Source organism: Eufriesea mexicana, unplaced genomic scaffold, assembly GCF_001483705.2.
Source record: "Eufriesea mexicana isolate 0111107269 unplaced genomic scaffold, ASM148370v2 scaffold1723, whole genome shotgun sequence".
Lineage (NCBI taxonomy): Eukaryota > Metazoa > Arthropoda > Insecta > Hymenoptera > Apidae > Eufriesea > Eufriesea mexicana.
Genome location: NW_016909858.1, coordinates 84,819 through 108,782, shown reverse-complemented (window position 1 = coordinate 108,782; position 23,964 = coordinate 84,819). Strand labels below are relative to the sequence as shown.

The 23,964-nt window shown below is 48.1% G+C and overlaps 5 protein-coding genes across 5 annotated transcripts in view; 3 read left to right on the top strand and 2 right to left on the bottom strand.

The window, feature by feature from the left end:
* The window catches only part of LOC108548656 (organic cation transporter 1), a 6,881-nt gene extending 2,651 nt beyond the window's left edge, over window positions 1-4,230 (top strand). Inside the window, exons 3-9 of the mRNA XM_017901704.1 lie at window positions 1,904-2,162; window positions 2,252-2,343; window positions 2,464-2,667; window positions 2,738-2,987; window positions 3,259-3,390; window positions 3,482-3,836; window positions 3,915-4,230. Of these exons, the coding sequence (XP_017757193.1) occupies window positions 1,904-2,162; window positions 2,252-2,343; window positions 2,464-2,667; window positions 2,738-2,987; window positions 3,259-3,390; window positions 3,482-3,836; window positions 3,915-4,212 (1,590 nt within the window). The 3' untranslated portion in view covers window positions 4,213-4,230. The remainder of the gene's footprint in view (window positions 1-1,903; window positions 2,163-2,251; window positions 2,344-2,463; window positions 2,668-2,737; window positions 2,988-3,258; window positions 3,391-3,481; window positions 3,837-3,914) is intronic.
* Window positions 4,231-4,808: 578 nt separating this feature from the next.
* Window positions 4,809-6,867, top strand: LOC108548657 (tubulin beta chain). The gene is made up of 2 exons (XM_017901705.1): window positions 4,809-4,865; window positions 5,145-6,867. Exons 1-2 carry the CDS (start codon window positions 4,809-4,811, stop codon window positions 6,420-6,422), a joined length of 1,335 nt encoding a protein of 444 aa, XP_017757194.1. The 3' UTR covers window positions 6,423-6,867.
* Window positions 6,868-7,331: 464 nt separating this feature from the next.
* Window positions 7,332-9,001, top strand: LOC108548626 (tubulin beta chain). Its single transcript, XM_017901657.1, has 5 exons — window positions 7,332-7,388; window positions 7,474-7,582; window positions 7,648-7,875; window positions 7,946-8,523; window positions 8,642-9,001. Exons 1-5 carry the CDS (start codon window positions 7,332-7,334, stop codon window positions 8,999-9,001), a joined length of 1,332 nt encoding a protein of 443 aa, XP_017757146.1.
* Window positions 9,002-9,246: 245 nt separating this feature from the next.
* Window positions 9,247-13,535, bottom strand: LOC108548623 (tubulin beta chain). The gene is made up of 3 exons (XM_017901655.1): window positions 13,103-13,535; window positions 11,680-11,788; window positions 9,247-10,987 (listed from the first exon to the last, which is right to left on the bottom strand). Exons 1-3 carry the CDS (start codon window positions 13,157-13,159, stop codon window positions 9,786-9,788), a joined length of 1,368 nt encoding a protein of 455 aa, XP_017757144.1. The 5' UTR covers window positions 13,160-13,535; the 3' UTR covers window positions 9,247-9,785.
* A 2,864-nt stretch (window positions 13,536-16,399) lies between these two features.
* LOC108548625 (tubulin beta-1 chain) lies at window positions 16,400-21,260 on the bottom strand. Its single transcript, XM_017901656.1, has 2 exons — window positions 21,089-21,260; window positions 16,400-17,765 (listed from the first exon to the last, which is right to left on the bottom strand). The coding sequence occupies exons 1-2, from the start codon at window positions 21,143-21,145 to the stop codon at window positions 16,479-16,481; spliced, it is 1,344 nt and encodes a 447-aa protein (XP_017757145.1). The 5' UTR covers window positions 21,146-21,260; the 3' UTR covers window positions 16,400-16,478.
* Window positions 21,261-23,964: the final 2,704 nt, after the last annotated feature.

The window sequence follows — 23,964 nt, the reverse complement described above, 5'->3', positions numbered from 1 at the left end:
CTATTCCATCTCATCCCTTCCCCATCCTCCGGTTGTTCTGGTTCGTGGCCTACTCGAACCCCTCGTGCCCCGCGTGACAACCGTTCCGAGATTGTCGGTCCGGTGACTATATCAACGCGGAGGGTGTGCGTGTCGTGCGTATTTACACGGTCCGGATTTACGCAGACGTATGACGCACAGCGTGATCGAGGCAAATCCTATCCTTCCTTCCTATCCTAACCTCGCGACACGATGGGACGCGACGCGTCCCTTTGCGTCCATCGAGAATTCAGTGTCTCCTCTCTCTCTCTCTCTCTCTCCCTCTCGCGCGCGCACCCCTTCGCGATTCGCCATCCAGTTTGTTGGTCGTCCTTCGGCAAAGGAAAAGAAAAGAAAAATGAAAAAGATTGGTGCGAGGGAAGGTATTGGGGCGTGGCGTGGCATGAATCGGAGCAGAGTCGATTAGAGGGTTCCTTGGGTTGGCGTGGCGCGGGTGGGGTCCGGAGACGCGTGGATGCGAGCACGGAAGTGGATGGAACTCGTACCGGATTTCCGGCGGCGCGTACCTCGCCTGGTGTCATCGTTCGCTGATGATGCCGCGAGGCAGAAAGTCGAAAGCCGAAAATGGAAGAGGAGGCGCGAGGGTCGTTTCTCGCGATCGTGGAGCGTAACGAGGCTCGAAACAAAGCGAGCAACGAATAACGAAAAACGAGCGACGCGATCCGCGGTCATATCAATGGATCGTTTTCGAAGTGTGTCAGGGTGATAAAATGCGCGCTCGTCGTTAACGTCCTACGGGCGCATGTGCTGCCCTTGACAATAACTCGATGCCGTCGTCGTACCGAGAGCGCTCCCGTATTTCCATGCAATTTACCTTTTGCGTTTCACGCAGACATCAAAAGTCCGTGAGTGGCAATTTGCTTAAATCAAAGTTCGTGTTAAACCTATTAACGATAACCGGCGGCGCGGTTTATTTGCCGAGGTTGATCGGCGCTCGATGATCACCGCGACGATTCCTTGTACTCGCACGTGTTTACGCCCACGTCGGATTCCTTTGTCCGGCACTCTCGACGCCGCGCGTAAAGCCGCGCGTAAAGCCGCGCGTAAAGCCGCGCGTAAAGCCGCGCGTAAAGCCGCGCGTAAAGTGGCGCATCTAACAGCGAGTGTAACGCCTCTAACAGCGAGCGCTGGATACGAGACGCGTCTCGCGGTTGTTCGCTTGCCGATGCCTACCGGCTATATCGACAAAGCCTCTCGCGAATCTCGGCGGCAATTGCGCCAACAGGGACGCGAATTCGGCCGATGGAAACGGCGCTCCCCGTGACGCTGACGTTTGACGCGTGACGCGTGACGCGTGACGCGTGACGGGTGATGGGTGACGCGTTACGCGTTGGGAATATCGTTGCGCGGCAGCTGAACAGAGCGCGAGAGCGCGGCCGCGCGTCGCCGCGTAATGCAATCGCGTCGCGTGTACGTGAGCGCAATCCGTTTCGAACGGGCAATCGAGCACGCGGTGGGACGAGAGAGCGGCTTTTTACTCCACCGATCGGTTTCCAACAACCTCTTCCGCGTCGTCCACGTTCACGCACCATCGCCTATTCGTCATCGATCGCTGATCCGTCCATGCAACCTTCCAAACCTTGGAACGCCGTCGCGATCGATCCAATTTTCTCGTTCGCCGATCGAGCTCCCTCGAAAGTGATAAGACGGAGGGAGAGGCAGGGAGGTGATAAACGTAACCGGAGCAATGACTCGTATTCGCAAACGAACCGCGAGTCGACGGATAGCTCGCGATCACGGCCGGTTTCCCTAGAATTTCCCGACTATTGGCCGCGGATCGATCTTCTCGCAGATATGACGCGCGAACGAAGAAAAGATCGTCGTCCAGGACGTTACGTTTTAATCGCCGACTGCATCCACATAGCTAGACTTGGTATGCGACAACAGTTGGTGGCCTTCCACCTCTACGACCTTCTTCTACGTCGGCAGCCTGTTTGGCAACGTGGTGTTTGGCTGGATCGCGGACAAATGGGGCAGGAGGACGGCCTTCTTCGCTATACTCTTTCTCGAGGTGATATTCTCGATAGCCACCAGCTTCAGTCCCAACTACGTCATCTACACGGCGCTGAGAACCGTCAACGGCCTCTCTTTTCCAGCCATCTATCAGATACCCTTTATCCTAGGTACTCGCGAATACTCCGACTAAAACGACGAGCACGCTCGTTCCACCATTCTTCTTCCAGCGTATCCGAAAATCTTTCTCTCCTTTCAGCTCTGGAACTGATGGGCCCGAGGTACAGAACGTTCGCAGGGATGGTGATCTGCATGTTCTTCGCGTCGGCCATGTCTCTTCTAGCCGTTCTGGTAACGCGTATCGTTCTCTCCCGTCCATCTCTCGAGCTACCACCTCGGTGTCTCGAGAAAGTCGCGTCCAGAGATGTAACCCGGTAATCGGGTCGTTAGCTTTTCCGTTCTTTCTTTCAGGGCTATTTACTCAGGCACTGGTTTACGCTCTCGTTGGCTACCTCGGTCCCCTTCGTTCTTCTCTTTAGCTATTACTGGATCATTCCGGAGTCGCCGCGGTGGCTTCTCAGCAAGAATAGAATAGACGAGGCGGAAGTGATCGTGCAACGGATGGCCAAGATCAACGGTAGAACGGTGCCGAACAATTTTCTCAGAAAAATGGAGGTAACGAACTTTCGTCGAGGATGCGTGAAAAACAGAGAGAGAAAGAGAGAGAGATTGGGATAAATTTCAGGTGGAAATTTTACGGAGACAAGGGATATCCTGTAACGGGACGAATTCGGGAGACAATCCGGAATCGAACGAGATGGAGGATCGATCGCCACCGCCAGCAGCCACCCCGATGGATCTGATCAGGAACCCGAACATCAGGAAAAAGTTCTTCATCCTGGCGTTCGATTGGGTGGCCAACGCTGTGGTTTATAACGGATTGTCGTACAACGCGACGAATCTCGGTGTCTCCGATTATCTAGCCTTCTTCATCGGTAAGAACCGTTTAAAATCGAGATCTTGCTACCCGACCCGACTCGACTCGACTCGACTCGACTCGACTCGACCTTCGCGGCCAATCTTGCCGCGTCGCTCCTCGTTTCGTCTCGTCTCGTCTCGTCTCGTCTCGTTCGTCGTGTAAACATGTTTTCGCATGCGTGTCGCATCTTTTCGATCGTTGTCGACACGAGGCGAACGACGGGAGCGACGATTAAGCAGCGAGCTCGTCGATCGAACGTCGTTTTCGGTTGGACCGCGTTGTTACAGGCGGACTGGTAGAGATACCCTCGTACGTGATCACGTGGTACGCGATGGACCGCCTCGGCAGAAGATGGGTACTGTGCCTGACCATGCTACTGGGCGGACTCGCCTGCGTCTCTTGCATGTTCGTTCCCGAAGGTACGATCTTCTTTGCTCTTTTGCTCAAGCTACGCGCGATTACGCGATAAACTTGGAAAACGTAACACGCGTGCCGGGTGTGTCGCAGCAGACGCCGTATGGATAACGGTGTTCCTGGCGATGATCGGCAAGTTCGGCATCGCTGCGTCGTTCGCGGTGTTCTACGTGTTCGTCGGTGAGCTGCTACCGACGGTGCTGAGATCTCAGGCGATGGGAATCGCCTCGTTCATCGCGGGAATCGGTCTACTCGCTTTCCCGTACATCGTTCACCTGGCGGTCTACTCCAGGGTCCTGCCGTTGATCATAATGGGCACGCTCAGCGTCGCTGGCGCTCTCACGTCCATCTTCCTGCCGGAAACCCTCAATATCCATTTGCCGCAAACGATCGAGGAGGGCGAGCTGTTCGGGGCCGACTTCAAGCTATGGTCCTGTCCGACGCTACCAAAGTCAGTATCGTCTTCGTCTTCGAATAGCGCGATGCAACATATCGCTACCGCTACCTGTACGTGAACCACGCGTTTCAGGAAGGGAAACAGAGGCTCGGACGACAAATCGGAAGCCGTGCCACTGAGGTTCCTGGTGAACGGTCGACCGGGTAATCGTTCGTTGTCGTCCGCGTTGCAGGAGGAGTCGGTTGCCGCGTCCTCGACAACATCGGAGGCAACCGCGGCAACGATAACGGCGATAGCGACGATCGAACGGGAAGCCGAGAATTCCCGATCCGTCCAGAGTCCGACAACGACCGACGTCCGTGGAGAAATCGCGCACGACGACCGATTCGACGACCCGTTGATCGTCGTCGAGCAAAGAAGAACGCAATGAATCGTTTAACGTTTCACGCTTCCAGATCGCGATACACACCCGCGTGCCCATCATGGACGCGTACGCGTATTTCTTCGTATATTCCAATACTATTTATCCCTTCTCGGTCTCCGTTCGCCGTTTCTGGGAATTTCCATTTCCCATAAAGACGATAATTCGAGGGAGGGAGAGAGAGAGAGAGAGAGAGAGAGAGAGAGAAAGAGTGGGTGTGTGTGTGTGTGCGCGCGTGTGAGAAAAATAGGAAGGGTATAGAAGGCGTGGTAGAAGCAGCGAGTGCGAAGCGTCGCGACGAGATAAACTTTTGCGAAAAATGTCGCGAAAGGTATCGTGGTTGTACGCGATTCCGCGTCGTCAAGGTGAAACGAACGCTCGTCTGTTTCTGTTTGCGCGAACCGCGTTGGAAGCGTTCGATAGGTGACATCGTCGAGCCGAGGAGCCAAGAATCTGTTCCTCGTCCTTGGACCTCGTCCCATCAACCACGGACCACCATTGTCTCCGCTACCACCACCTTCGCGGATGATCGAGTAATTTCGGTCCAACCGAAACGTCGAAATTCTCCGTCGCCTTGCCCCTTTTTCTTCGTCGTCGATTTAAAGATGCGGGAAATCGTGCATATCCAAGCTGGACAATGTGGCAACCAAATCGGTGCCAAGGTCAGTGCTATTCACGCGAAATCTCTCCGAGTACCTGAAACACGGATAAGCGTATTTCGACTCGGTTCCATCGGGAAAGGGTTATTGGTTGGACGCCGACTTGGAGTCTCGACGACGTATCGATAGACGGCGATAATCGATGGCCGATGATAATCCACGATCGATTAACTGTTCGCGTTCGCGTTCGCGTTAGAGAACCACGAGTCGCGTACCACATTTCGGTGAACCAACAACTTTTCAGCCGATCGTTTATCACCCACGTGTTTTCGATAACGACAGTTCTGGGAGGTGATCTCGGATGAGCACGGCATCGACCCGGCCGGTGCCTACCACGGAGACTCGGCCCTACAATTGGAGAGGATCAACGTCTATTACAACGAGGCGTCTGGTAGCAAGTACGTGCCGCGCGCGATTCTCGTCGATCTGGAACCTGGTACCATGGAGTCGGTGCGCTCGGGACCGTTCGGGAATATCTTCCGGCCGGACAATTTCGTGTTCGGCCAATCCGGAGCGGGTAACAACTGGGCGAAAGGTTATTACACCGAGGGTGCGGAACTGGTGGACTCGGTGCTGGACGTGGTGAGAAAAGAGGCGGAGAATTGCGACTGCCTGCAAGGTTTTCAACTGACGCACTCGTTGGGCGGTGGTACCGGATCCGGGATGGGCACCCTATTGATCTCGAAGATTCGGGAAGAGTATCCCGACAGGATAATGACCACGTTCTCCGTGGTACCGTCGCCGAAGGTATCCGACACCGTGGTCGAACCGTACAACGCGACCTTGTCGGTGCATCAGTTGGTCGAGAATACCGACCAGGCCTATTGCATCGACAACGAGGCGCTCTACGACATTTGCTTCCGCACCTTGAAACTCTCCACTCCCACCTACGGAGATTTGAATCATCTGGTGTCGGCTACCATGTCCGGTGTAACCACTTGTCTCCGATTTCCCGGACAGTTGAACGCGGACTTGAGAAAACTCGCCGTGAACATGGTACCGTTTCCGCGATTGCATTTCTTTATGCCCGGTTTCGCGCCACTCACCTCTCGGAGAAGCCAGCAGTACAGGGCGTTGACGGTACCGGAGCTCACTCAACAGATGTTCGACGCGAAGAACATGATGGCTGCTTGCGACCCGAGGCACGGACGATATCTCACCGTGGCTGCGGTCTTTCGTGGAAGGATGTCGATGAAGGAGGTCGACGAGCAAATGCTCAACATTCAAAACAAGAACAGCAGCTACTTCGTCGAGTGGATCCCGAATAACGTGAAGACGGCCGTTTGCGACATTCCACCCCGCGGTTTGAAGATGTCCGCCACCTTTATCGGCAACTCCACGGCTATTCAGGAGCTGTTCAAGAGGATCTCCGAACAGTTCACCGCCATGTTTAGGAGGAAGGCTTTCCTTCATTGGTACACGGGCGAGGGTATGGACGTGATGGAGTTCACCGAGGCCGAGTCCAACATGAACGATCTGGTTTCGGAGTATCAGCAATATCAGGAGGCCACCGCGGAGGACGAGGAGACATTCTGCGAGGAAGAGGAGACAGAGAAGTGAGAAACGCGTTTGCCGGGACCGTTTCTCCGCAATCTATCTACCGGGTCCTCGACTCGAGTCCCAACCAGAGAATCCGATCCCACCTGTTTCTGCAAATTCTTCGTGTAACACGTGCCATCGATCCACGTATCGCGAAACGTTTAGTTTCGCCAACGTAAACTTCTTGTCTTTTTACCGTATTTTAACGAAATCTATTTTTCTTCCCGCCATTTGTACATTCATCTTTCTACGTTTGTTATTTTCGACGAATTTTTACGCATATAGACACACATGTACACCAATGCACATCCCCTACCCCTCACCTTCCCCCTTACCTCCCCATCCCTTCTTTCTCACAATGCTCGCATGATACGATGTAATACTGTTTAGATATATTTACGTAGATACACGCACGCACACACGACATGCGCACGCACGCGCGCACACACACACACACACACACACACACGCATACTTACACACGTATACATTTCTTGTAAGTAATTTAGAAAATGTTATATTATCTTTGTTCAAACATTTAATAGATATTCTTTATCGCATATCAATTCTACGTGAGCTTGAATCATTGCGCGATTATATCGCGTCGATACCAATTATACGCTGGTATAGCTCGCTACTAGTCACGCCAATTACCATCGGAGTCGCGGCGACAGTAGCGACGCGCACGGACAGAGATTCCGTTGGAAACGAAGCGCGTCGAGCGTACGCGTACACTCGAAAAGTCAGGTCGCGAGAGATCGAATCGACCGGTGTCTACAACACAGTCGAGTGTGAACTTGGCTCCGTGGGATTCGTGACGTTTCGAGATCGCGATCTCTTTTATCCCCCTTCCTCCTTTCCTCTCGTCGGACGGAACGTAACGAAATTTCTGGTGTAAAAAGTCGCAGCGTTTCTACATAAGCAGCGACAATGAGGGAAATCGTGCACGTGCAAATCGGTCAATGCGGAAACAACATCGGGACGAAGGTAGGGTTGCAAACGCGCGTGCGCCATTTGCGCGATGTCGCGCGTTCTGTTCCATGCCCTCGTAATCTTCGGATTTGCCTGGCAGTTTTGGGAGGTAATCTCGGACGAGCACGGTCTGAGCATGGATGGAACGTTTGAGGGGGATTCCGATCTACAATTGCAACGAATGAACGTGTACTTCGTGGAAGGACCAGGTATCCAGCAGAAAAAAGAAATTATAGATGGTTGGCGATGGAAAGCGGTTTAACCTCTTCTTTAGGCAATCGATTCGTTCCGAGAGCGATTCTCGCGGATCTCGATCCAGGAAGCTTGGACAGCGTGTTATCCGGTCCGTGCGGCAGGTTGTTCAAGCCGGATAATTTCGCGGCAGGTAAGGCTAGTGCCGCCAACAATTGGGCGAAAGGTTATTACACCGAGGGTGCCGAATTGGTCGACGTTGCGTTAGATCTGATTCGCGCGGAGGCAGAAGCCTGCGATTTGATACAAGGTTAGTACAACGGAATGCTATTTCCCCTGTGCGTTTCTCCTGTTCTTCGCTGCTTATTTTTACGATTCAGGCATTCAAATCGTCCACTCGCTGGGTGGCGGGACCGGCGGCGGAATGACCTCGTTGCTGATGACCAGACTCAAGGAAGAGTATCCGGAGAGGATTCTGAAGACATACAACGTGATACCGTCCCCGATGATGTCGGATGTCGTAGTAGAACCGTACAACGCGGTACTCACGCTCGGCAAATCGATCGAGTACACCGACCAAACGTTTTGCGTGGATAATCGAGCGATGCATCACATATGCACGCACGTTTTAAAGCTCACCGTGCCAACGTTCAAAGACGCGAATCGTCTGATATCTAATTACATGTCTGGCATCACGACTTCCTTCAGATTTCCCGGCCAATTGAATACCGATCTAAGAAAGCTACTAGTCAACTTGGTACCTTTCCCGAGACTTCATTTTTTCGTCCCCGCATACGCCCCGCTCATGTCCCGAAGCTCGGCCCCGTACACGGTCATCTCAATTCCAGAATTGACGCAGCAGTTGTTTCACGCGAACAGCATGTTCGTCTATTACGATCCGAGACTGTCCAAATTCCTCACGGTGGCTGCCATCTTCAGGGGCAGAGTGTCGACCAAGGTCGGATAATGGGACCCCGTTTTACTTTTATCGCCCGTTTAAATCACCTCGGGCAAGCATACGTTCGCGTACGTTCATTACGCGTTTCCAATCTGTGATCGCTTTGATCTGTTTGCAGCTCGTGGACATGCAGATGTTGAATATACGAAACAGAAACAGTCCCTATTTCGTCGAATGGATACCGAATAACATTCAAACAGCGTTGTGCGACATCGCTCCGCGAGGGCTAACTATGAGCGCCAGCATGATATCGAACACGACGGCGATACAGGAACCATTCAAAAGACTGACGATCGCCTTTGACGGTATGATGAAGAAACGAGCTTACCTGCATTGGTACACGGCCGAGGGAATGGACGAGAGCGAATTTTCCGACAGCCGATCGACGGTGAACGATCTCGTGTCCGAGTATCAACAACAGGAGGAAGCGATAGCCGAGACCAGCTTTGCCGAGGATCCGGCGGAGTACGAGGACTAATGGGAGACGGATTGTCGATCGTACGGAACGGTACGGAACAATGCGAAAACGAGCGCGGGAGAGGAAGCAGGGGGAATTGCGGGAGAGAAAAAGAAAGACAAATGATGGGGAAGGTGGGGGAGAGGGAGAGGGAGAGAGATAGGCAGCGGAGCTGGGGAAGAGAAAAAGAAAAAGACAAATAATTGAAAAAACGTATATTTTTGCAAGGAACAAACTTGCGCTACATTGCGAAACGCGTGCCACGATTAAATATACGCATGCAATATAGTTGACGTGGATGCAACGAGAAAGGTAGATTTTTGGTTCGGGTGCTTTGGTGTTTGGTCTTAAATTTTTGTTGCCAGTCGTCGTCCCTCGAGAACGTTGAGTCGTAATTCGAGCGGAAAAAGTTGATCCGAGTGAACTTTTCCGCTCTGTTATTCCTCTTAACGCTATTTGCGGAGCGAAATGCAGTAACCGAGGATCGATGGAAAAACAGATTCGCCGTATGGCGAATTATACCGCGTGGCACACTCGACGTCGGTCGCTGCAATAAACTCCTCGATCGTAAAAAAATTGTCACGTATAAAAGTACAAAAGAGACAGAGATGTCGCAAATGTTGCCACCACCGACTCGAGACGAGAATGAAAAACGAATGTCGGAAGAGACGAGAGGGAAAAGGGAAAATGGAACAGCTAGGACAGAAGCGGCGCAAAGGGGAGTGAGGAGTGGAGCGAAGACGAGAGAGAAGCGTCCGATTCGGTGGGTAGCTCGTGTTCGAAGGAAAGAAGATTGGCGATCGATTTACTCCTGCTCGCAGGTTTCGAAGTCGTCGGCGCATTCCTCAGCTTCGAAATCTTCTTCGGCAGTGGCCTCCTGATATTGTTGATATTCGGAAACCAGATCGTTCATGTTCGATTCGGCCTCGGTGAACTCCATCTCGTCCATACCCTCGCCGGTGTACCAATGCAAGAATGCTTTCCTGCGAAACATCGCGGTAAATTGCTCGGAGATCCGCTTAAACAGTTCTTGAATGGCGGTCGTATTTCCGATGAAGGTCGAGGACATTTTCAGGCCTTTCGGTGGTATGTCGCAGACGGCTGTCTTTACGTTATTCGGGATCCATTCGACGAAGTAGGAGCTATTCTTGTTCTGAACGCTGAGCATTTGCTCGTCGACCTCCTTCATCGACATTCTTCCTCGAAAGACGGCAGCGACCGTCAAGTATCGTCCGTGTCTAGGATCGCAGGCCGCCATCATGTTCTTCGCGTCGAACATTTGCTGCGTCAACTCCGGTACAGAGAGGGCGGAATATTGTTGCATGGATCTGGAGGTTAACGGTGCAAAACCGGGCATGAAGAAGTGAAGACGAGGAAACGGGACCATGTTGACCGCTAGCTTTCGCAGATCGGCGTTTAATTGTCCGGGGAACCTGAGACAGGTTGTTACGCCGGACATGGTGAGCGAGACGAGATGATTCAAGTCGCCGTAACTAGGATTCGAAACCTTCAAGGTACGGAAGCAGATGTCGTAGAGGGCCTCGTTGTCGATGCAATAAGTCTCGTCGGTGTTCTCGACCAACTGATGGACGGACAGGGTGGCGTTGTAAGGTTCCACCACGGTGTCCGAGACCTTAGGCGAGGGCATCACCGAGTACGTGTTCATAATTCGATCCGGATATTCTTCGCGTATTTTCGAGATGAGCAGCGTCCCCATACCGGATCCGGTCCCACCACCGAGAGAGTGAGTCAGCTGAAAGCCTTGCAGGCAATCGCAGTTCTCGCACTCCTTTCTCACCACGTCCAGCACCGAGTCGACCAATTCCGCACCCTCGGTGTAATGACCTTTCGCCCAGTTGTTACCCGCTCCGGATTGGCCAAACACGAAGTTATCCGGCCGAAAGAGTTTTCCGTAGGCACCCGATCGGACAGCGTCCATCGTTCCAGGCTCCAGATCCAGAAGAATAGCTCTCGGCACGTACTTTCCCCCATTGGTCGAGGTGGCGACTGTAACGATACGTAGTACGGAGGAAAAATCGAGTTCACGTGGATAACCGGAGACGGATACGCGCCGCACGCCATGCCATTCCTAATTCCGATTCGTAATTTCGATCGACGATTTCGATCCGCGATTTCGATCCATAAGCGGAAGAACGTGGTCTCGCGGGACCGGACACGCGCGCGGCTTCCAAAAGCAACCACGGTTGGCACGTATCGCCGTTCATACTAAACAGCTTCGAAACGTATTGTCATTCCACCGAAACGAATGACGCGCGGCCGATGCGACCGACGCACGTACTTTAAATGGTGGACGGAAACGCGCAGCACCGTTTGCAAATCGACCGCGTCTTTTACGCTCAGATCTTTCCTTCGGGGTATAAAAGCCAAGGGTGCTGCACGAACAAAGCGTCTATTTCTGTCCCCGCGAAACGCGTTTATCTTTGTCGCTTGTTTTTTGCGATGTGGCCGCGCGTGTCGCTGCGACCGCAGTCGCTTCTATTTTAGAGCGCACGCGTGCGCGCGCGCAAGCGCCAAATCCGTGTACCCTGATCGAGTAAGCCTCTTTCTTCTCCGAGTACTCGCGTTCGTTCACCGGCGAACCAGCGTTCTCCGCCTCGAAGGAGCGTCGTTGCTCCAGTATAATAGAAGAAAAATAAAGGAACGAGAAAAGCGGAATGAAAACGTTGCAACATCCTTACCAGAAGCCTCGTTATAGTAGACCGAAATTCGCTCCAACTGTAGATCGCTATCCCCGTGATAGATGCCCGATTGGTCGATGCCGTGCTCCTCGGAGATCACTTCCCAGAACTGTAAAGAGAAATTACTTTCATGTCGTTTTTTCTCTTTCCACGTTTCTACGACTTTGACGAGCCTGGCAGCAGCGGTGTGAATGTTCGTTTCGAGAGAATAAAACTAGGAAGACACGATTCGGCTAAAAACGGAGATATGCGAGATTAAAGTTGCCTCTGCCCCCCGACTCGAATTTAGTAGTCACCCTTGCTCCACGTTCTTGCCGTTCTCCATTTGCCTCGCCCTCGCTATTTTCTCTCTTCTATTAATAGTCGTCTCTCTCCATCGTGCTTTTCTCCACGGCAAAGACGACGACCAAAGGAGCACGACGACGACGACGACGACGACGACGACGACGACGGCGTTGAAAACGGCGTTGAAAACGGCATTGGAAACGGTGTTGGAAACGACGTTGGCCACGACTAGGAGGTTCGGTACAACCTATTTCGTTCGGCACGGGGTACGCTCGATTATTAGAGCGGTACGGGTTACATTCGTTACGCTTTTCTTTTCTTTCCGATTGCTCGACGGAAGTTGTTGGATCGAAGTTGGACCGAAGATGGGCGGACCCCTTTTGCATCGTTTTCCGCATGAAAGAGTTTCGCGATCGTTCTAGAAACCCAGGCCGGAAGCGGCGTATCTCTAATTACATCGTGCAAGGAGGTAGGATTTTCGTAGATCGAGCTCGTTACTTTCCGGTCGATGGTCGAAATTCCTCCCATTCCTTCCGCGATCGCGTAACCGTAACGCGGGCTTTCCGATTCGAGTGCGCCATGCATTTACGTATGCATCGCCAGCCCTGCATAAAGATACTATAAAGTATCGATATCTTTATAGCCGCGATACGAAAGGACGAGAATTACGACCATAGGGAACGAACGAGATGGCGCACGATCGATGCTAGAGCGTGGAGCGTTCGAACGACTGCGACGCGAGTAGCCCTTTGTCCACGAGCAGATCAGAGTAGGAGACACTTTAAATTCCATCTCGTTGCTCGTTGTCGTCGCCACCGCCACCGACACCGCCACCGCAGCCGGCACTGCCGACGCCTTGTCTTTAATTCGATTACGTGCTCGTTCGAGCCCGTCACGGGCAAGCGAAACCATCCGTTTCGTATCGAATCGCGACAAACAAATTTCTCGTCAGACATGCCAGCTAGGAAGGAAGAAAAATACGTAAAGAAAGCAAAGAAGAGAAATCACGATAATTCGAGAGCAAGGGTAGAGGACGGGTGTGTATATATATATATATATATATACACACACACCCCGTGTGTGTGTGTGTACATCTGGAGGTTTATGTCGATGTCGATAATGCGGCTTGTCGACCTACCTTTGCACCGATCTGGTTTCCGCATTGTCCAGCCTGCAGATGCACGATCTCCCTCATTTCGAAGCTGTCCTCCCTCGATGTTCCCTTCGCGTAGAAAGAAAAAAAGATGCGGCTGAGCGAACAGCTGATCCCTCGAAAGATCGAAGAGAGAGTATAGACCCGTGGCGAAGAAGCGTCCTCTGGGATCCGTGCAGGGCGACGAATGTGTGCGATGTGTGGCTGCGAATGTACGAACGGCGAGTGCGACCAGCGAGACGAGAGAGCGTGTGCAGCGAACCGAATGCAGTCGAGTGTCGCGCAGGAGTGCACCAGTGGTGTGGAGCCTGCGGAGCGAAACTGACGAGGAAACGTGCTCGTGTCGGTGTCCTGAGGTCGACTCTCCACTCGGTTACGCGACGCGCTTCTAGCCTACCCGCGCCAACCACACGGAGGGGGAGAAGATTCTCCAACCGGCGAGTACGTCGCACGAGTCGACGAGCCGACGAGCCGACGAGCCGATGAACCGACGAAAACCGACCGACAACAACCTCCACCGGGTTCATACCCACTATTCCATGCAACGACCATTCTTTCTCTCTTTGTTTCTATTTTTCTAATCGTCGTTCGCCTCCTACCCCCTCCGGCCATACCCTTCTTTCTTCTGTGTCGTTTCGCTCTTTTTTGCCCACGCGATCGAAACGATCGATCGACGTTGTCGCGAGTCCAGTGAGAAGGGCTTCGTGACCACGATACGCGTATGTACGTGCGTTCGTGCGTTCGGAAAAAATAACCGAGAAGCGAGAACAGGATATCCGATTCGATGGAATCGAAGCGCATTCACCGGATATGTAATACGATCGCGAGTATATCTTTAGGCGATCAGTCTACCCCGGCGACACGATGGACTTTGCTTTCCGTCATCTCGCGAGAATTCCAATTTTTTTCCAACTACGTACGAATTCCACGCGAGCCGAAGGTACACGTGGATACCGCGCGGTGATACCGTGCTCGAAAAAAGGCAGAAAAATGACCTATAGCTAAAGAGAAATGGGACTATTTCGTCTCGTGAGTCACTCTTAAAACGCGGTGTGTCCGCTCGGCTTTCTTGCTTGTTACCCGTCGAAAGGGCCACGGTGAACGAAAGACAACGTGTCGCGTTGCTTTGTCTCCAGCTGCGCTTGTCATCGTTTCACGATCCCCTGCCGTTGTAAAATCTCTTTTTCTATTATTGTAACTCCCTCCCTGTGTCTGCTTTTCACCCCCGCCTCGCGTCATAGACTGTTCATTCCCTCTTTGTTCCTTTCGCTCTCTGTCGTTCCTTTTCCATCAATTCCAATCGTTTTCCATTCCTTTTCCGCCTGTTCCCCTTTTCCGATCACCGTTTTCCGCGTGTATCAATCGAAAAGCCAGCCAATTCTCTCCGTACCTTTTCCTCGTGTTCGTTTTCTGTTATATGCTTGGACGAGAAACAGACGACTCGAGACTACGAGTCGCGTAGCGTGTTTCGAATCGGATAGAAAATCGAGCTTGGAATTTCAAAACGAAGTATGCCTCGCGTTTGGTAAGCAGAGTCTGGAGTTGGATCGAATTCATGAAGCGAAACACCGGCCGGCCGGCCGGCTAGCCGCTGCGTCGTGTCGCGACGCGCCGCATCGCGTCGGTACGTATAACCGAACGATGAGTCATACCTTCTGTGCCACGAGGTCGTTGTCTGCCGATTACTTTAAGAAAATCTACCACTACGACCGTACGACTTTCTTCGGCCATTGGCCGGCTCCAGCCAATCGGCTATCCATCCTCCTTTCCAAATAATTCTACAGCGCGATGCAATTCGTGGATCGATATCGGTCAGTTATTTCATTAATTTTCATTTACGTCCAATAAGCGTGCCGAACAATCGCGAAGTAAAATTGTTTCATTTGGGAAAGAATTAGTCGTAAGATCTCGAGTGATACGGTGGACGACCACGATGCTCCGATTCCATCCACTTAACTGTATTACATTAATCCGTTACTCGACTGGCGCGAGACTCGTGAAAGCGGATTAAAATCTGAGTAAAATCTTGTACTAATTATCGCGTCTCTTGTTATCATGTATAATCGTAGTATGACGCGTCGAAAATTCTTTCATCTTCCTGTGTCTGGTTCGCGATTAATTGTTTCCCGTCTGAAAGCTATAAAACTAAGAGCAGAGACGTGATACTTGTTAAGAGTTCGAAGCCATTAGATCTAAATATGTAAAAACGTTGAACTACTGGTGTTCGTTCGATGTACCTAATATCGGTGTAACGAAACGGAAACGATCTACTCGTTGAAAGCTTGCCAGACAAGATCTAGATTCAACGTTGTAATTTCTCGAAGAATTTCTACGCGCGATAAATTGATCGTATGAAACTTGGATAGGATGTCTACTTCTTTTCTATCGCCAATAGGCTCTATGCCTGTAATAACGATTCGTCGACTAGAGGTCATTCCGAGCACATCGAACATCTTTTCCTTTCAACAGATGGCGACACGATCTAATAATTTTAACATTCGACTGGACGACACTCCAGCCGCGCTCTATATTATACGTCGCATAGAACACGCTTTGGCAAGAGACGATTTTTCTTTTTCTCAGTGAAGCAAATATATCGAAACGTGAACCGTCTGTATACCCTTCAACGTAGCTCCCATATACCCCGTTCTCCACGATACAATTTCCGTGCAGGTTATTTGTACATACACACTAACGAAATGTATTTCTTTTTCTTTCTAATAAAATGAGATTTACAGGTAACATGGCCGAGTCCAAATTTCAAACGACTTCCAAACTTTGTGTTTATTATCGTGTTAACTGGATATTTAATCACGATGGCTTTTTTGGTACTGCTTGATCGAATGATCTAGTTTATTCAAATCTATGTGTCATGGTATAAAAATCGATAGACGAAGAGAACAAATATAAATACAAAGACGACTACAATTATAATTTGATAAATACAGAAAATGAATCGTTGAAATACGATAGACTATTTGTACGACGGTAATAAGGGATTCTTATAAAACCGTACAATTATATGATAATAATTTATTCAAAGATGATGGTAACCGCAACAACGGTTATACACTGGATACAAAGACGCGCCTCGCAAACTAATATAATCCAATGGAATAAACGGTACAGAAAAAAGAACGTTAAAAAAAAGGTATTTTTCACCTCGAATTATTCGTCGAATGCGAGGGGTGGTACTGGTGAAAAAAGCGCGCCTGGATAGACTGTAAAAAAAGAAATAAAAAAGGGGAAGGGGGACTAGGAAAGGAAGAGATAAACGCAGAGTTAAGAAGCAGTACGAGAACGAATGGGAACAACGACGGAGGGATGATGATAGGTAGTAAGTAGAGTAGAGAATAGGTGTTTACATGTCTTCGACTTCTGGTTCCTGTTCCTCGTCGAATTCCGCTTCCTCGTCGGCAGTAGCTTCTTGGTATTGCTGATATTCCGAAACCAGATCGTTCATGTTGGACTCGGCCTCGGTGAACTCCATCTCGTCCATACCCTCGCCGGTGTACCAATGAAGGAAAGCCTTTCTCCTGAACATGGCGGTGAACTGTTCGGAGATTCTCTTGAACAGCTCCTGAATAGCTGTGGAGTTGCCGATAAAGGTGGCGGACATTTTCAAACCGCGGGGTGGGATGTCGCAGACGGCCGTTTTAACGTTGTTCGGGATCCATTCGACAAAGTAGGAGCTGTTCTTGTTTTGGATGTTGAGCATCTGTTCGTCGACTTCTTTCATCGACATTCTGCCACGGAAAATAGCTGCTACGGTGAGATACCTTCCGTGCCTAGGATCGCAAGCGGCCATCATATTCTTTGCGTCGAACATCTGTTGGGTAAGTTCAGGCACGGAGAGAGCTCTGTATTGTTGACTGCCACGGGACGTGAGTGGTGCGAAACCTGGCATGAAGAAGTGAAGACGAGGGAAAGGTACCATGTTTACAGCGAGTTTTCTCAAATCGGCGTTCAATTGACCAGGGAACCTCAGGCAAGTGGTGACGCCGGACATCGTGAGGGATACGAGATGGTTCAAATCACCGTAAGTAGGCGTAGACAGTTTCAAAGTGCGGAAGCAAATATCGTAAAGGGCCTCGTTGTCAATGCAGTATGTCTCATCTGTATTTTCTACCAGTTGATGTACGGAAAGCGTTGCGTTATATGGTTCGACGACAGTGTCCGATACTTTGGGAGATGGTACGACGGAGTATGTGTTCATGATTCTATCGGGATATTCTTCACGAATTTTAGAGATGAGCAGTGTTCCCATACCAGATCCGGTACCACCGCCCAATGAGTGAGTCAGTTGGAAACCTTGTAAGCAATCGCAGCTTTCGGCTTCCTTCCTCACTACATCGAGAACGGAGTCTACCAGTTCGGCACCCTCGGTATAATGACCCTTTGCCCAGTTGTTACCAGCTCCGGACTGTCCGAACACGAAGTTATCTGGTCTGAAGATTTGTCCGAAAGGTCCCGAGCGAACGGAATCCATTGTGCCTGGCTCCAGATCGACGAGAACAGCACGTGGTACGTATTTACCGCCGGACGCTTCATTGTAGTACACGTTGATTCTTTCCAGCTGAAGGTCGGAATCACCGTGGTAGGTACCGGTTGGATCAATACCATGCTCGTCGCTGATAATTTCCCAAAACTGTAACAAATGGTAATACATATCCGTTAGAAAAATAGTTCACGCGATTTTACAATTCGACTTGATAAGTAGATACAACCACGAACGTTCGAACAAGAAATCGTATTTAATACTAGTCGATGCATTTTCTACCTCACGATTACCCTCTCACATCCGTTTTCAGTCTTCCGTATTATCGACCAAGAGGAAAGGTTCGACGACCTCGCCGGTGAACAGCTCGCGTATAATTAATCGTAATACAGGCATTCATTAAAGCAGTCAAGGTAGAAGTTTTTTTTTTTTTTTTTTTTTTTTTTTTTTTTTTTTTTTTTTTTTTTTTTTCATTTCTTTCTTTTTTCTCATTTTTTTCTTTTCCTTTATTTTTACCGTCTTCAAATACATACACACTTGCACGCATGCCTGTACTTTTTCCATTCTTCGTATTCTAATAGGTCAAAATTACTCGACCGCGTAGTGGAAATTAATTATAACAAGCGCGCTTTGGCTCGAATCCTGAAGGGTTTGTTTATCGGTGTTTAAATCATCGATTCGTTTCTCGAGACACGGACGGATGCACAAAACGGACATGCAGCGAAGCAATGCATGGTACAATTGTACACCTTTCTTACTAGTTAGTACGCGAAACTGCTGTGCATGCTTCTCTCCCAACTATAGTTCAAAGACCTTGCAGTATATTTCTGGAAATCGAAGCGTTCTCGGCATACCAGCCAATCGTATAAACGAACGTATAAAATTTAATAAACACGCCTTTCGACAGATAGGAAAAACAAAATGTTTAATACCAGGCATAAAATAACAAACAAAATGAACGATATCGTTTGCCCGGCTCACCATTGATCCAACGAACAATAGACTCGAACAACCGAGATACCGCTGTTATTCACTGTAGGAGAGTTATCATAGGTCGGTAATGTTTGCACGTAAAATTGGCGTCATCTTGCGAAAATTTTTATAACCACTTATATCGTATCTTTACCCCACCCACCTTTCTATTCTTTTTACAATCTATGATTATGCAATAACTTCTGTCTATGCACTTTAAAATAACTTTAATTTCATCGAACTATATGATAATTGCAGCTGCGATAATATTAATTACGACATACCGACGAAAATTGTAATGTTCTACATGGAGAAGATTGATTTATTAATCAGTATAACCATATATGCCCATCGTTAATGGGAAGTGAACACTGTCCAATCTTACTACCTCCCACTACCATGTTGTACACGCAATGTATGTACAATCGCCGTAGCGAGATGAGTCACCAATGTCATCGCTATATATAGAAATGATGACTGCAATGCCAATCTTGTCTAATTAGCATAAGGCGATACACCCGATTTATGCACCCTGGCTCCTGCTTTATCTTCTCCCACTCGAAGCACTAACCATCCTCGTGTCCTTTGTAAATATCCTTATGACATAATATACATTTCCAAAGTTGCGATCATTGTTAAAAATACAAAAGAATATATCGAGACGTTGTACGTGCAATACTCAAATTCGTAATCGATCGCATTACGAAACACGAGATGAAATCGAGATAAAAAAAAAAAAGTACTAAGAAACACTAGCGTTACCAATTACGGTAAAAAAGAAAATAATAATAATAAATTAGTTGGGGAATTAATAAAGTGGCGCCACCATTGGCGAATGATATACAACTATAACTCTGATTCTCCCAATAACTTTATTCAATAATTTAGGGAAATTTTCAGAAAATTTCTCGTCTTTGTAGCAGAAAATCATTGTTAACTGAAAATTGATTTTTTAAAGTATAAATGGTGTCGACACAAAATGGCGGCCTAGGAATTTACACTCTGTGAGACGATCGATACACCTGGCTACATCCAGTCAGTTGTTGCCAACGTGAAATAACTCGAAGCCGACCGAGGCAACGTAAAGGAAAATGGCGAAAGGATATCTTCTTTCTGTATTTGGAAACGTTTCGCCATACTACGTAACACACGATGTCCTTGGGTTACAATATTCCCTGAATGGATAATCGTAACTATTACACAATCGTCTAGTCGTTAGAAAATAATACTAGGAAAATCAAGGTTCGTTTAAAGCATTTACTAGAAGAAAATCGATAATGATTGTACTTCAGGATAATTTAGGAAGCGGACATTGACTCAATAAAGCAACCTTGAAAACTATGAGAGCGTAAAAATACATATAACTGTATCGGTTGCTATACGTACGCTCTCATATATATATATATATATATATATATGTATGTATGTATATAATATGATTGTCAAACAAATTCATTCCTACTCACGGGGTTTAAGAATGTATTATATTGGAATTGATTTCATATTTTATTCGATAAAAATAATCTGAATACATGTAGATATTACATGAATGACAATATCTACGTGAATAATCTTAAACAGATTGAAAAAAATGATTCAAAATATTTTGCAACGTCAAACAAACGATAGATATATAGCATGCGAGAGTATGAAAATTGAGACTTGGGCCAAACTGGTGGAAAAATCAAAAGATACGAGCAAAGAATTTATACGCTAGCTAGAATGTCGATGGAGAAAAGAGAAAGAGAGAGAAAGAGAGAAAGAGAGAGAAAGAACGAGAAGGAGAGGGTCAATTGCGCGCGCAACCGTTCGATTCCGCTGCTGCATCAACCGGTGTATCTCGACGCCAGAGATAGACCACGCCCAGATTCAGACTTCGTGTAAAACATTTATAAATTTTCACACCGATGCAGCTATCAGCATATTACTTTTCCGAAACGTATGAACATTTTCGACAAATGCAAGGAAAGGCGAAAGAAGAGAAAATACCTATTTAACACTTGACAACAACGCTTCGTTAGAAAACATGGGTGGAAGGAAAGACCGTTAAGTATACTCGCCGGCCGGCGAGGTTCTGTCGCCATGACAGGTCTTCGACCGAGCGAGGTTGCCGTTTTTTCGCATGCCAACCGTACCACGTAGCTCGAGTGTAATACTCGATTTCACCGAAATAGATCATTATACGTTTATGATACTTGAAATATCGTCAATTTTTGTAGATTTTAAAAATATGATACGCGAGCAAGATATTAAAAATATACATGTACGGGGAAATTAAAAATTTCATTCCTTTTTTCTCCCTATTTATTACGTTCGAATCATATTTTCTGTATATTCCGTACACGATAACTAAAATTACGATATTCGAAGAACGTACAAGTAGCTTAGAATGAATAGGGTTCAGCAAGGGACACTACCACGAACTGTGACGCCGAACAAAGAAACGTTCATTTTCCACGCGGTCCCGACTTCAATTATTTCGAACGATTTTTAGCACTCACCTTTGCGCCAATTTGGTTACCGCACTGGCCGGCTTGAATGTGGACGATTTCCCTCATGTTGTTTGGTAGTTTTCTGGACCTTTTCGAAGCTTACTGCGATAATCGGAATAACGACGAGATGCACGCTAACTCGTCACGAGAGCCCAGAAACGAATATGCCCTGGTCGCGGCGTCCGTTACAGATTTTCAAGCTTCGACGCGATCGCGGGGAGTGACGTGGGGGGGTTCGAGCAACGCTTCTGATTGGTCAATCTCCAAACCCCGCCACCTTTTCACCAGCCAGCGTCCGCAGCGTTGCCAACTGCTCCAATGATTCTGCGCTCCAGCTTCTGCGGATGTGACATCGTTGACAAAATTTCGATTCGCCAAAATCGCTGGCCAACACTGTCGGCCCACGAATCCGACCTCTTTTTCCAATATTCTCAACATTTACCTCTCCGTTGAAAGCAATAACTTGGACGCTATGAATTTATTTAAAATTTTCATTGCTGTAATAACAATTTCGGATGTTCATTTTACAACTGTAAGCCAGTTAAATCTCACGTAATTATAAAATTTGTATACATGTATAGACGCACGAACACGCGTACGTACGCATCGGTGAAACTAAAATCGATAATTTAAAAAGTTGATCCAGTAGCAGGCTTAATTAATTTAGGCAACATTACGTGACGTCGTTGTCAAATAGAGTGAAATTGAAAGATTAGTCGAGCAATTCCACAATTATCCCATCTCTGTACGTACGTATATGCATGTATAATTCGTTCTAGTTTCTATAATGTATACATTTTCTTTAAACAAAATTGACATCCATTAGCATTTTAAACTGTTATCGCTGTCGGTATTCCTTTTTAATTTATGCAACGCGCCTGTATTTTTATGCAATCAAATTCGATAATCGCTTCACACATATACATATCGTCTCCACCCTTAGCTAGATGGGTGTGCCTTAAACCCACCCTGCCTGCCCGAAGTTGGCTGGAAGAAAAGTCGATACGTGAGTCACCGGCGTAGTACACACCCACCCAAATATTGCGGATTTAACAAAAAATGTATCGCCTTTGGGACAATCGCTGCGATAAATAAAGATAGCCTTAGCGGCTGCTTGGTAAGAAGTTTTTCTATGAAACATTGACGAAATATAATCCTTAAACGACACCTACTACGGCGTATTCGATATTACAGGCATGAACTTTTGATCGTTAATTAGTCGTGCGAGTAAAAGTTTGTCAATGAACGATCGATATGCAAGTACGATTGAGCCCGGAAGGTAGGCGAAGATAGACACGTTCATATACGTGTGTGCATCTAGAATATAGTGGCAGCGACTACTTAAGGCGTGAGTGTTACGTCTTTACAAGCAAGAGAGAACGAAACGAGCGGCGACAGGAGAGCAGGTAGGGTGGGTTACGCGTTGCAACGCGTAAGCCAGTCTTCTCACCGTTACCATGTATGGATCACTCGCTCTTCGTTTCGAAGGAAAAAAATCAGCCATGATAGTGTATACGCCCGCGCATCGCAGTGTGCGTGGATCGTAAGTATTCGTCCGTACATACCTGCTCCGGAGTACACGCAAACACGGTCTCGCATTGATAGACGTACGTCGCAGTACACGAACATAACGGACCTGCCAATAACGGGGGGATCATATTTATTATCAAGGTAAATCCTAACCGAGAGAAGCGAGGAATTCGTACGTATACTCTGGTACTTGGTTAAATCGAAACTAGTAGAGTATAGTTGATCTCCCTTCGGTTCCTCGTATCTGCCATCGTATGATGCAGTATGTATATAAAATTGCGATATAATGACTCCGTTAGTAGACTTGGATGCAAAACGAAAGCAAATAAAACGAAAGGCTTTCACCAGGGAAGAAGAATCGGGTACGAATTGCACGAGCAAAAATGGTTACGTATTACGGAGTCGATTCGAGAGGAGACGACCGATGCAATGATGCTCTACTCTGATTGTCCTTCGTTAGCTACGTACGATTAAACGAGTCCGCGAGTAGAAACGCTCGCTGACATCACGTCCAATTTAGACGAAGCAAGAGCGAGAAGTTCACGCGTACGTTCCTATGTCGTACAAAAAAGAAACTTCCGCATCGTTCTTGCACCTATCTTGCACCTATCTTGCACCTATCTTGCACCTATCTTGCACGGTGTCATCCCGATATTCATGTTCGATCTGACAGCTTGGCAGTACACGCTATATATATCAACGTAAGTTCATAGCATTGTAATCTCGAGCATGCTTTTTCTCTCGATCTTATTACGAGATAGCTATCTAAAGAAAGAAAAATTGGATTAAAAAAACGAAATTATATCGAGAGATATCTCATGTCGGAATACTATATTTTATGAGCGACGAAGGTGAGTCATGTGCACTAACTGAATGCTGTAAACAATATACACATAGACGACACAAGGATAAGGTTGCGCTACGTTATAATAAAAATTCAGCGTATTTATATTATCTCTTATCGAGAATTGAGGTATCGCACGAACGAACAACGAACGACATTCTCTTTCCCGATAACGATAGGTGAGCGATAATTTATACACGCGTGTCACAAGGGGTAGCTATGAGTCACGATGCTATCGAGCTCCAGGAACGTATTCCATGCCAATTTTATTTTATCGTGCAATATGCGCTGTACTATTCGTACCTTTGAAACAATTCAGTCATAATACGCGCAGCGGATGGGCTTCGACGGCGAATCGTATAGATCCACCGCGATGGAATCGATCGGCGGAATTGTCGATCGCAGGAGGGAAAGAAAAGGCAAGGAAAATCTTACGCATCGTTGGTGCGGCGCAAAGGTAATATATACCATCGATGACAAGAACGACGAAGAGAAGGATCCGAGAGAATCG